This window comes from Neomonachus schauinslandi, chromosome 5, assembly GCF_002201575.2.
Source record: "Neomonachus schauinslandi chromosome 5, ASM220157v2, whole genome shotgun sequence".
NCBI lineage: Eukaryota > Metazoa > Chordata > Mammalia > Carnivora > Phocidae > Neomonachus > Neomonachus schauinslandi.
Window position 1 is genome coordinate 78,745,310 of NC_058407.1, and position 13,559 is coordinate 78,758,868.

The 13,559-nt window shown below is 36.3% G+C and overlaps 1 protein-coding gene across 1 annotated transcript in view; it reads right to left on the reverse strand.

Moving 5' to 3' along the window:
* Positions 1 to 13,559, reverse strand: part of ARNTL2 (aryl hydrocarbon receptor nuclear translocator like 2) — a 103,103-nt gene continuing 89,544 nt past the window's right edge. Inside the window, 3 exon segments of the mRNA XM_021690404.1 lie at positions 1 to 367; positions 1,709 to 1,817; positions 3,484 to 3,562. Of these exon segments, the coding sequence (XP_021546079.1) occupies positions 234 to 367; positions 1,709 to 1,817; positions 3,484 to 3,562 (322 nt within the window). The 3' untranslated portion in view covers positions 1 to 233.

Genomic DNA, 13,559 nt, shown 5'->3' on the forward strand with positions numbered 1-13,559 from the left:
GTCACTGAGAAAAGGGGTCTGTAGGAAACTCTGAGCCATTCTTTGTGAAGGGAAACATCACATTTCCCTCTACTGCTGTGGAAGTAAGGTGCACATCTATAACAATTGGTAGACTATTAATAGGAATAAAAGATAAAAACAGTATCAATACAGTACAGAAGATCATAGTTGGTTTTTTTTGTCAATGAAATAGTTTAACACGTTCCTAACTTGTAAGAATTAAAAATCAAATGCTAGAGTGTCCAGTGTATGTCACTGAAGTCCCCAGGGTCTCCCAGGCCCCCCTCTGCTTCAAAGTAATTCATGAAGGCAGCCATGGCTGTGTCGTCATCACACAGGGCATCAAAATCCAGCTGGGCATCTTCGCCTACCAAATTAAAATACAGATCCGTGTAAGTATGTTCGAAGGTTAAAAGATAAATATCATTAAAAATGGCAAAGCAAGCAAAAAAAAGGGAGAAGTCAAGCAACAGAGTCTTAATTACAGAGAACTGATGGTTACCAGAGGGGAGGGGGGCAGGCGGATGGGAGAGATAGGTGATGGGGATGAAGGAGTGCACTTGCGATGAACACCCGGTGTTGTACGTAACTGATGAGTCACCATATTGTACACCTGAAAGTAATATTACACTAACTGGAATTAAAATAAAAACTTAAAAAAACTAAAAAGCGCAAGGCTAGAATACTATACAATGTAATTTTGAAGGCAAAGCATAGGTCTTAAATTGCAGAAGGCTGATATATTTTTAAATGGGTCACCTATTTTTATAACCATGTGCTGTCAGAGAAATTGCATAGAATTCATTTGATGCACATAATGAGGTGATCTATGAGTTTTTGAAAAGAAAATAACAGCACTAAAAGGTACTGACTCCCAGACAGCTGGAAGCTAGGGGCCAGCATTTATGCATGTGTCTATTCAGAGTCTGGAAGGATAAACTTAACTTTAATCTGCCTTGTGAAAATCCTGTACTACTTTAATCTGAAAGAGAAGACTGGCACATAAGCATCCTCTTCCAAAAATCTGAAAAATCTTATTAAAGGGGTAATACCCAGATTTTTTATTGAAAAAAGGAAATAAGAAGAAACCACAGAAATAAGATTTAAGTTAGAGCTAAGGAAGAGGATCTAGAAATCATGGATTAACACACAGCTACAGATTAGCCAAAGTTCTCTAGAAATCTTCCAAAGTACAATAGAATTTGAGATGATTAATATGTGGCTCTCTGTGAAGCTGAAGTCCAGTTTCTTTCAAGTTCTTTGATTCTCTTTAACATATATTTCCAGTAGATCAATGTTTGTTATGGATGGTGTAAAACTGTGTCACTTCAGTTTTCTTGGTTTAAGTCTACATAAACATAGTTAAAGTGAATAATTACATCTTAAACACTTTATGATTAGTACATTTAAAAGTTCTTATTCTTGGAAATGGACATTTTTTCCCTAAATATAAGTACTTCAGTTTTATTTAAATGGTATGTATTAACAATACCCATAACTAATTCCGTTGATAACGGAATTTTTAATGACCGGTGCATTGAGTAGCATCCACCTTGAAGTCGAGGATGATTATTGTATTCAGGATTTTGAATGGAAAAATCTTAGTTTTAAAAATCTTTGCTTTAGAAGTCTCCTATGTCTGAAAATATCATGATTAAGAAAGTGTTTGGAAAACTAAAATGGCGGGCAGTTGCCGAAGAAATCTTACCAAGGAGTGGCTCATGACTATGGGGAGGAACAGCACTCTGGTTTTGCCTTGTAGCCTCTGGCTTGCCTAGTTCAGAAGGATTTAGTGGAATCAACTCCTTTTTTGATGTCTAAAAAGAATAATAAATAGTAAGGTTCCTTGAATGAAATGAAGACCTCTTAGCAATGATCAGATGTAGGCCTGCTGGCAATGCCTCCACTGCCCTCACCGTTATGACCACTGGCATTCACCGAGGACTGTGTGCCAGTCCACAGGCTTCCCCTCATTTCATGTTTCAAAGGCTGTGAAGTCAGGAATCCGAGGGCTAAAGAGGCCAATAGCTTGCCTAAGTGTTGGGGCCATTATTCTAACCCATCCACTGACTCCAAAGTCCACATTGTTTGTAACCGTAACTGAATGTACATTATATAAGGAAAAGTTTTGGATTAAGGAGGAAAAGCTCTTTGTTTTTAAGAAAAATGATGGTAAAACTCTATCTCACATGAAACTACAATGGGAAATAGTACTTTGGAGTGGGAAATGGATTAAACTAGAGGCTTTTACCAAATAGTTATCATACTGTTACACAGTTACAGGCCAACAATTCAATAGTTCATGTAGCTCATCAACATACATCATTTACCAATATAATATTACTGACAACTTATTAGCTTGGAAGTTGTCCTCTGATCACATCCCCTTTTCTCTTCTGCTAAAGTAACCACGATCTTGATTTTTATATATATATATATTATATTATATATATATATAATTTTCTTTTTGCTTTTATAATTTTAGCATCTATATAAATACCCTTAAGCAATGTATGGTGTCTTAAACCTTATTTTGAACACTAAATAAATGCAATAATGCTTGGTGGAAAAAAAATACATCATTTACCTATATTGTCTTATTAAGTTGATGAACTTGATCTACAAAATATCTACATAATGTATATTACTTGGAGATTATGTTAGAATGACTAAACTCCCTCCTCCTAGCCTATTGTCTGGCACAAAATGGGTACCTAATAAACACTGGCTAAATGTATGAGAAAAAGTTAAATACTAGACCAAAAGACTCATGACATTTGCATAAAAATGGTTTTTTTTCAATTTCCTTTTTGTCCCTGGTCAGATTTAATTTCTCTTTTCTCCTATTTTTTTTTTATACCACTTTGTTTATAGGCCTACTTTAGATCTTTTTGTTGCCTGGGATACATTAGAACTATATTGTATGTGACTCTTTCAGATATTTACCACTATGTTTAGTCAATTTTGTATATGCAACAATGTATTTTAAATAGTGAGTATTTGTTAAATTGAATTAAACAGTATGTAATACTTGTAGCTTATAGCATTAAAAATTTTTACCAGACCATAAGGAGTACATTTAATCCACTGAATTGGAACCCATTAAAATAATATCATAGCTACCATTTATTGAGCACATATTATGTACCAGGCACTGTTAAGTTTTTGTTTGTTTTTGTATCAAATCACTTAATTCACACACCACTCTGAGTTTGGTGCTATTACTGTCCCTATTTTACAGATGAGGAAATTGAGGCACAGAGTTTAAATGACAAGCCTGAGGTTACCTAGCAGTAAGTGTCTGAGTCACAATGTGGACCCAGATAGTACATGTCTAGCAACTTTGCGGTCAACCACTATTCTACATTGCCTCTTGAAAACATGGAAAGAGTTCATTTTATAGGATGGCATCTTTTCTCAAAAGAAATAATTAAGGAGCAAATTTCACCCACTTATGTCATGAATGTTACTTATTGTACTTACTTTCCTGCAGTTGATAGCATGAGAATCTTTCATTAAATCTGTTGGACTTGAGTCATCAAGGGAGGAAGAAGACTGTAACCTTCAAAAAGTGACACATAAAAATTTTCCCTAAGGTGATTTTTCTTATAAATACATAATCTGATAAAAATACAGTGAAAAACAGGAGACTGAATGTCATGACAGTTTTCACAATTAGACTAACTTTTTCAGTGCCATGTTTATATTTTACTATGGACTGCTGAAAAACACCTTGTGGTAAATAGGAACAATAAAACTCTGAGGTAAGAGCTCTTAAGTAAATCATGTTACTTGTCTTATTACAGCATGTGGTAAAGTAATGGAATAATAAATAACAGTTCAAAATAGGCATTCACATCAAGAATCCATTCCTTATTAGTTCCTTAATAAAACAGAACTGAGTAAAGAAATCTTCCTAATGTCCTGCAACCTATTTAAATGAAAAATGTCATATTTTTACTATAGTAAGTCATGCCCAGGTATATAAACAACGAAACCCAAAACAACATAAACAAAATCCTATGCTTTAATCATAAATCTCTTCAAGAGTTAATATTGACAATATTAGTCTCTTCAAGACTGACAGTATCATATAAGGACAAATACTATAGGATTCACTCATGAGCTACTTAGAGTAGTCAAATTCATAGAGACAGAAAGTAGAACGGTGATTTTCAGGGGCTAAGGGAGGAGGGAAATGGAAAGTTATTGTTTAACAGGAGTTTCAGTTTTGTAAGGTGAAAGAAGTTCTAGAGATGGATGGTGGTGGTGATTGTGCAATGATGTAAATGTACTTAATGCTACCGAACCATATACCTAAAAATGGTGAAAATGCTTAACTTTGTTTATATATTTTACCACAATTAAAAAAATAAAATGTCCTTCACTGATACAATGTTTTTTATTACTTAAGTCACTTAGTTGTAAAACCTTAAATCTGGAAGGAAACCTGGATCTTATAGTGAAAGTCAGCATAGGATTAAAGACCAAGAATGTACAAACCACACACTCGAGCATTTAAAAATTCACTATATGCTACTGCCAGTTTTACATTAAGTGTTGTAAAGAAATTTATGATCAAAGTGTATGATGGGTTAAATGCATATCTTTGTACATATGATTTATAATACTTTCAATACTTAAAGCATATAGCATATTGCAACTATTCAGTATTGAATAAAATTGGGCAGACAGTAGTCACATGACAATGTCCCAGTGATTTTCTTCAATGCAAAGTTTTTAATATGAAAACTTGAAAAATTCAGGCTTACAAAAAGGTAGAAAATAAAAAGCAAAACTTTCTTCCCTCTTCTATATCTCCCACCCTCCAACACCTAGGTGTAAATATGAGAAGAAACTAGTCTGAACAACTTTCTATGTAGATTGTGGAGTTTTAGGTTCTTTCTTTACAATTCCAAAATCCAAAATGCCTTGAAAACAAAGATTTTCCATAATTAATGTGGCAGCAAAATCACTAATTGATCTGACCTCAGCAAAATCTGACCTGATGAGGCTAATGTTTTATCCTACTTTGCCCTGCTAATATTTACAAAAATTCACTCCAGAAATAGATCTTGAAACTTTTATTATGGAAAACTTCAAAAAGATATAAAAGTAGATAATAAAATGAAAGACCATATATCCACCAAACAGCTTCAATAATTCTCTTCCAAATCTTATTTAATGTATGTGCCCCAAACTCTTTGCCTCTCCTCCCATACATTTTATCATTTAACCTGTAAATACTTCTCAAAGCATATATACTAATTTAATTGATTATGGGGTGCTGCTATGATGTAACTAATTGCTCTCTTTAAAAAATTCAAATTCCAAAACAAGATCTTTCTAAAATCCAAAGAAATTTTAGGTTCAAGGACTATCTAGTCTCAAGGGTTTTAGATGAATAATTATGGGCCTATAGATACACATACTCACATATATAAACATGTATATTTTTTTCTTACGCAGGTGAGTTATTATACATACTATTCTTCTATTCCTGTGCTTTCTATTAACTCTATATTGTAAAGAGCTTTCCATATTAATATAAATAGAACTACCTAATTCTTTTTTATTTATTTATTTATTTTTTTAAAGATTTTATTTATTTATTTGAGAGAGAGAATGAGAGAGAGCATGAGAGGGAAGAGGGTCAGAGGGAGAAGCAGACTCCCCGCCGAGCAGGGAGCCCGATGCGGGACTCCATCCAGGGACTCCAGGATCATGACCTGAGCTGAAGGCAGTCGCTTAACCAACTGAGCCACCCAGGCGCCCTAGAGCTACCTAATTCTTAACAGTTGCACAGTACTCCATTGTAAGGGTATGCTATAACAAGTTGTGGTTGTGATAAATATTTGAATCACTACTGTAAACAGGCATGCAGTGAATGGTCTTATTCATAGACCTTTGCACAGTTGTGTAAGAATATTTGCTCCTGGGATAGAATTTCTGAGTCTAAGATGATATTCGTTTACATTTTTTATAGGTACTGTTGAATTGCCCTCCAGAGTAGTTGCATTAGTTTATTTCCTACAGTTTGAGTTACTGCTCACTCACACTTACACTCACCAGTATTGAGTATTATGAAACTTCCAAATCTTTGACAATCTTGTAAGTGAAAAAAGCATCACCTTATTGTTTAATTTTGTATATACAGTTGACCCTTGACCAACAGGTGTTTAAACTGCATGGGTCCAATTTTACATGAATTTTCTTTGATAAATACAGTACTGTAAATATATCTTATGATTTTCATCTTTTTTTTATGTCAAAGTTTAGTTGAAACACAATGTTACACTAGTCTCAGGCATACAACATAGTGATTCAACAACTCTATCCGTTATGCTGTGCTCACCAAAAATGTAGCTACCATCTGTCACGTACAATGTTATTACAATACCATTGACTATATTCCCTATGTTGTACCTTTTATCCTCCTGACTTATTCATTCTATAACTGGAAGCCTGTACCTCCCACTCCCCTTCACCCATTTTGCCCATCCCACCACACTTCTCCCTTCTGGCAATCATCAGTTCTCTGCATTTATGGCTCTGTTTCTGCTTTTTGTTTGTTCATTTGTTTTTTAGACTCTGCATATAAATGAAATCCTGTGGTATTTTTCTCTGTCAGACTATTTCTCTTAGTATAATACCCACTAGGTCCATGATGTTGTAAATGGCAAGACCTCATTCCTTTTTTATGGCTGAGTAATATTCCAGTGTGTGTGTGTGTGTGTGTGTGTGTGTACCACTTTTTAGCAATAATTGCACCACAGACAAACCATTGATCAGGATACTCCACTGTGTAAACACTATTATAACACTTTATCTATTCATCTATCAGTGGACACTTAGGTTGCTTCCATATCCTGGCTGTTGTTGTTAATGCTGCAATAAACATAGGGGTGCACGTATCCTTCAAATTACTGTTTACATTTTCTTTGGGGATTACCCAGCAAAGGAATTAACAGGTCATATAGGTATTTCTATTTTTAAATATTTTATTTATTTAATTGAGTGTGTGTGTGCAAGTGGGGGGAGGGACAGAGAGAGAGAATCTCAAGCAGACTCCACACTGAGCACGGAGTCCAATGGGGGCTCGATCTTACAACCCTGAGATCATGGCCTAAACCGAAACCAAGAGTCAGACACTTAACTGACTGAGCCACCCAGGTGCCCCGGTATTTTTATTTTTAATTTTTTGAGGAACCTCTATCCTGTTTTCCACAATGGCTGCACCAATTTACATTCCCACCAACCGTGCATGTGGGTTCCTTTTTCTCCACATTCTCCCCAACACTTGCTATTTCTTGCCTTTTGATTTTAGCCATTCTGACAGGCGTGAGGTGGTATCTCATTGTGGTTTTGATTTGCATTTCCCTGATGATGAGTGATGTTGAGCATCTTTACATGTGTCTGTTGGCCATCTGGATGTGTTCTTTGGAGAATGTGTATTCAGATCCTCTGCCCATTTTTAAATTGAGGTGTTTAGGGTCTTTTTGGTGTTGAGTTGTATACATTCTTTACCTTGGATATTAACCCCTTATTAGATATATCATTTGCAAATATCTTCTCCTATTCAGTAGATTGCCTTTTAGTTTCGTTGATGCTTTTCTTTGCCGTGTAAAACCTTTTATTTTGATGTAGTCCCAGTAGTGTATTTTTTAAGATTTTATTTATTTACTTGACAGAGAGAAAGAGCACAAGTAGGCAGAGTGGCAGGCAGAGGGAGAGGGGGAAGCGGGCTCTCTGCTGAGGCTCCCTGATGCAGGGCTCAGTCCCAGGACCCTGGGATCATGACCTGAGCCGAAGGCAGATGCTTACCCGACTGAGCCACCCAGGTGCCCCCCCGACCAGTAGTTTATTTTTGTTTTTGTTTCCCTTACCTCAGAATACATATCTAGAAAAATGTTGCTAAGGTCAATGTCTAAGAGATTACTGCCTATGTTTTTTTTCTAAGAATTTTATGGTTTCAGTTCTCACATTTAGGTCTCTAACCAATTTCAAGTTTAGTTTTGTGTATGATATAAGAAAGTGGTCCAATCTTTTTTAAAGATTTTTTTTCTTTATTTGAAAGAGAGAGAGAGAGCACGAGTGGGGTGAAGGGCAGAGGGAGAAGCAAACTCCCCACTGAGCAGGGAGCCTGATGTGGGGCTCCATCCCTGGACTCCAGGATCATGACTTGAGCCAAAGGCAGACACTTGACCAACTGAGCCACCCAGGTGCCCTGAAAAGTGGTCCAATCTTGTTCTTTTCCATGTAGCTATCCAGTTTTCCCAGCACTGTTGATTAAAGAGACTGTTTTCCCATTGTATGTTCTTCCCTCCTTTGTCATCGATTAATTGACCATATAATCATGAGTTTATTTCTGGGTGTACTATCCTGTTTTGTTGATCTATGTGTCTATATTTGCGCCAGTACCGTACTGTTTTGATTATAGATTTAGAGTATATCTTGAAATTTAATATTATGATACCTCCAGCTTTGTTCTTTTTTTGCAAGATTGCTGTGGCTATTTGGGATTTTTTTGTGGTTTCATACAAATTTTAGGATTTTAGTTCTGTGAAAAATGCTATTGGTATTTTAATAGAGATTGTATTGAATCTATAGATTGTTTTGGGTAGTATGGACATTTTAATATTCTTCCAGTCCATGAGCATGGTATGTCTTTCCATTTGTTTGTGTCATCTTCAATTTCTTTCATTAATATTTTGTACTCTTCAAGGTATAGAACTTTCATCTCCTTAGTTAAGCTTATTCATAGATATTTTATTATTTTTAGTGTAATTGTAAATGGAATTGTTTGCTTAATTTCTCTTTCTGCTACTTTGTTATTAGGATATAGAAACAACAGATTTCTGTATATTGATTTTTGTATGCTGCAACTTACTGAATCCATTTATTCTAATAGTTTTTAGTGTTTTCTATCTATAGTACCATGTCATCTGCAAAAATGTAACTCTTTTACTTCTTCCTTACCAATTTGGATGACTTTTTTTTTTTCTTGTCTGGTAGCTGTGGTTAAGACTCAGTGAGGGGGGATGTTATTGTTCTTGATGTTAGAGGAAAAGCTCTCAATTTTTCACCATTGAGTATGATGTCAGCTCTGGGTTTTTTCATATATGGCTTTTATTTATGTTGAGGTATGTACCCTCTAAACCCACATTGCTGAGTTTTTTGCATAAATGGATGTTGAATTGTGTCAAATGCTTTTTCTGTATCTGTTAAGATGATCATATGATTTCTATATTCATTTTGTTATTGTGGTGTATCAAGTTCATCAACTTGCAAATATTGAACCATCCCTGCATCCCTGTAATAAATCCCACTTAATCATGTTCAATGATCCTTTTAATATGTTGTTGAATGTGGTTTGCTAATTCTTTCCTGAAGATTTTTGCATCTACGTTCATCAGAGATAGTGGCATATAGGGTTTTTGTGTTGTTTGTTTTTTTGTAGTATCTTTGTCTTATTTTGGTATGAGAGTAATGCTGGCCTCATAGAATAAACTTGGAAACATTCTTTTCTATTTTTTGGAATAGCTTGAGGGAAATAGGTATTAACACTTCTTTAAACATTTGGTAGAATTCACCTGTGAATCCATCTGGTCCTGGACTTCAGTTTGTTGATCACTGATTCCATTTCATTTCTAGTAATGGATCTGTTCAGATTTTCTATTTCTTCCTGATTCAGTTTGTAAAACTGTATGTTTCTAGGAATTTATCTATTTCTTCTAGGTTATTCAATTTGTTGGCATATAATTTTTCACAGTAGTTTCTTATAATCCTTTGCAGTGTAGGTTGCAACTTCTCTTTCATTTCCGATTTTGAGTCCTCTCTTTTTTCTTGATAGGTCTGGCTAAAGGTTTATCAATTTTGTTATCTTTCTAAAGAATCAACTCTTAATCTCATTGATCTTTTAATAGATTTTTTTAGTCTCTCTTTCATTTATTTCCACACTAGTCTTTATTTTTTCCTTCCTTCTACTAACTCTGGATTTTGTCCTTTTTTTAGTTCCTTTATATGGAAGGTTACATTGTTTGAGACTTTTCTTGTTTCCTGAGGAAGGCTTGTATCACATCCTTCTTAGAACTGCTTTTGCTCTGTCTCAAAGATTTTGAACTGTAGTGTTTCTATTTTCCATTGTTTCCAGGTATTTTTTTTTCTTTCCTTTTTGATTTCTTCATTGACCCCACTGGTGGTTTAGCATGTAGTGTAGTCTCCATGAGTTTGTGTTTTTTTTCCAGGGTTTTGTTTTGTTTTGTTTTTTGTAACTGATATCCAGTTTCATATTGTTGTAGTTAGAAAAGATGCTCAATATAATTTTAGTTTCTTTAAATTTATTGAGACTTCTTTTGTGGACCAGCATGTGATCTATCCTTGAGAAGTTTCCCTCTGCATCTAAAAGGAATGTGTATTCTGCTATTTGGTGATGGAATGCTCTGTATATATTTTTTATGTCCATCTGGCCTAATGTGTCATTCAGAGTGATTGTTTCCTCATTGTTTTTCTGTTTTGATTATCTATTCATTGATGTAAGTGGAGTGTTAATGTCCCCTACTATTGTATTACTGTCAACTTCCCCCTTTATGTCTGTTAATATTTTCTTTATATATTTAGGTGTTCCTATGTTGGGTGCATAGAAATTTACAATTATTATATCCTCTTCTTGGATTGATCCCTTTATTATTATGTAATAGCCTTCTTTTTTTTTTTTTTAAAGATTTTTTATTTTTTATTAGAGAGAGAGAGTACAAGCCGGGGAAGTGGCAGGTAGAGGGAGAGGGAGAAGCAGGCTCCCCACTCAGCAGGGAGCCCAACGTGGGGCTCAATCCAAGGACCCTGGAATCATGACCTGGGCCAAAGGCAGCCGCTTAACCAACTGAGCCACCCAGGTGACCCTGTAATAGCCTTCTATATCTGTTGCTATAGTCCTTGTTTTAAAGTCTATTTTGTCTAATATAACTATTGCTACCCCAGCTTTTTTTCTCTGCCTCCAGTTGCATGATATATCTTTTTCCATCCCTTTGCTTTCACTTTGTATGTGTCTTTAGCTCTGAATTGAGTTTTTTATAGGCAGCATATAGATAGGTCTATTTTTTTTTTTTTAATCTATTGAGTCACCCTATGTCTTTTGATTGGAGCATGTAGCTCATTTACATTTAAAGTAATTATGGATAAGTATGTACTTATTGCCATTTTGTTCACTTATTTCTGGTTGTTGTAGTTCTTTGTTCCTTTTTTCTCTTGCTCCTTTCCCTTGTAATTTGATGACTTTCTTTAATGTTTGCTTGGATTCCTTTCTCTTAATTTTCTCCATATCTATTATGCATTTTTGGCTTGTGGTTACCATGAGTTTCACATATAACATCCAAAGTATATAGCAGTCTGTATTAAGTTGATGGTTTCCTAAGTTCAACAGTCTAAAAGCACTACATTTTTACTCCCCCCTTCACATGTTATGTATAGGACAGCATATTTTACATCTTTTAATTTTGTGTATCCCTTAACTAATTTTTGTTGATGTAATTGATTTTACTACTTCTGTTTTTTAACCATCATACTAGCTTTATAAGTGGTTGACCTACTACCTTTACTGTGTATATTTTTTAACCAGTGAAATTTTTTCCTTTTCTAATTTCCTTATGGCCTTTTCTGATTAAAGAATTCTCTTTACGATTTCATGTAAGGCCAGTTTAGTGGTGGTGAAATCCTTTAACTTGTGTTTGGGAAACTCTTTACCTCTCCTTAATTTTTAATGATAATCTTGCTGGGTGGAATATTCTTAGTTGTAGGTTTTTTTCCTTTCAGCACTTGAATATATCATGCCACTCCCTTCTGGCCTGCAAATTTTCTGGTGAAAAATCAGCTGATAGCCTTATGGAGTTTCCCTTAAACATTTCTAGTTGCTTCTCTCCTCCTGCTTTTAAAATCCTCTCTTAATAATTTTAAACACCAAAAACAAAAGATATGGGTCATGGTGTGCGCTTCCTTGGGTTTATCTTGTTATCTGTTTCCTTCCCCAGGTTAGGGAAGTTTTTAGCAGTATTTCCTTCCTCGAATAAGTTTTCTGCCCTCTACTCTCTCTCTTCTCCTTCTGGGATCCTTATGATGTAAATGTTTGTTCACTTGATGTTGTCCAAGAGATCCCTTAACCTGTCCTCATTTTTTAAATTCTTTTTTCTTTTTGCTATTCAGCTTGGATGCTCTCCATTACCTTGTCTTCGAAATTAGTGATCCATTCTTCTGCATCTGCTAATCTACTATTGATTCCCTCCATTGTATTTTTCATTTCTGTCATTGTATTCTTCAATTCTGATTATTTTTAATATTTTCTATTAATTTGTTGAAGTTCTCACTAAGTTTATCCACTCTTCTTTCTAGTCCAGTGAGCATCTTTTTGATCATTACTTTGAACTCTTTATCAGATAGATTGGGTATCTCCATTTACTTTTTCTCCTAGGGTTTTGTCCTGTCGTTTGGTTTGGTGCATATTTCTGTCTTCTCATTTTGACCGACTTACTGTTTTTGTTTCCATGAATTAGGTGGAATAGCTACTTCTCCTAAACTTGAAGGAATGGGCTTGTGTATGGTCCCCTGTGTAGACTGAGCCTGGTGACTTTTGCTGACTGGCTAGAGCTAGGGCTAGCCTGGGTGGGGATCCCAGGGCACTCTGTGCTAGGGCTGCACTGGTGAGATAGCTGGAGCTAAAGAGGTCATGGGCCAGCATAGCCCCAGGGCTCTTTGCACCGAGGGTGCCCTGGCAGAACAGCAGAGATGAGGCAGTACAAGCTGCAGGTTCCTGGGGCTCTCCACACAGAGGGTGGCCTGGCAGAGTGGCTGGAAACAAGGCAGGGCTGGGCCTGAGGGTCCTGGGACACAATGGCAAGAGGGCACCCTGATGGAGTGTCTGGAGCTAATGCAGTATGAGTCAGGTGGTCCCAGAATGCCTGCACCGGGGGTGCCCTAGCAAGTCATGTGGAACTGAAGTGGTTCAGGCCTGGAGTATTCTGGGGGTACTTTGCACCTGTGTCATCTTTGCAAGACAGCTGGAGCTGTAGTGAGCACTGACCAGGTGTGTCCTAGTATGTACTATACTGGGACCGCCTTGGTGGGATGGCAGGGCTTGCGTGGGCTAGGGGCATGGGGCTCACTGAAGCAATAGGCCAGCCGGCATGTGCAGAGGACCCTGCTCCCATCCACACTCTCAGGGAAGATGGTGAATGTAAACTGGGGCAGCCAGCCCCTCTGACCTGGACAGAGTTTCAACAGCTCCCTTGCTATTTTGACAGAGTTCCAGGCTGGTTCCTGTATATTCTAGTTGCTCTTCTAAATCGTGCTTTTTTGTGTGTGTCCCATGGCAGACAAATCTGCTCATAATCCCTCAGTACTATTCCTTCCCACTGCTGTTTGCAGTGTCAGGCGTGGGGATTCCCTTTTCCCCTTTGTTACAGTGTCTGTATTTCTCTTACCATTCTTTATGTGGTCTCTATATCTTCACTTGAAGCTCTTCAGTCAGCCCTCAGTTCTTCTTCAGGAGAAACTGCTCTATAAATAGG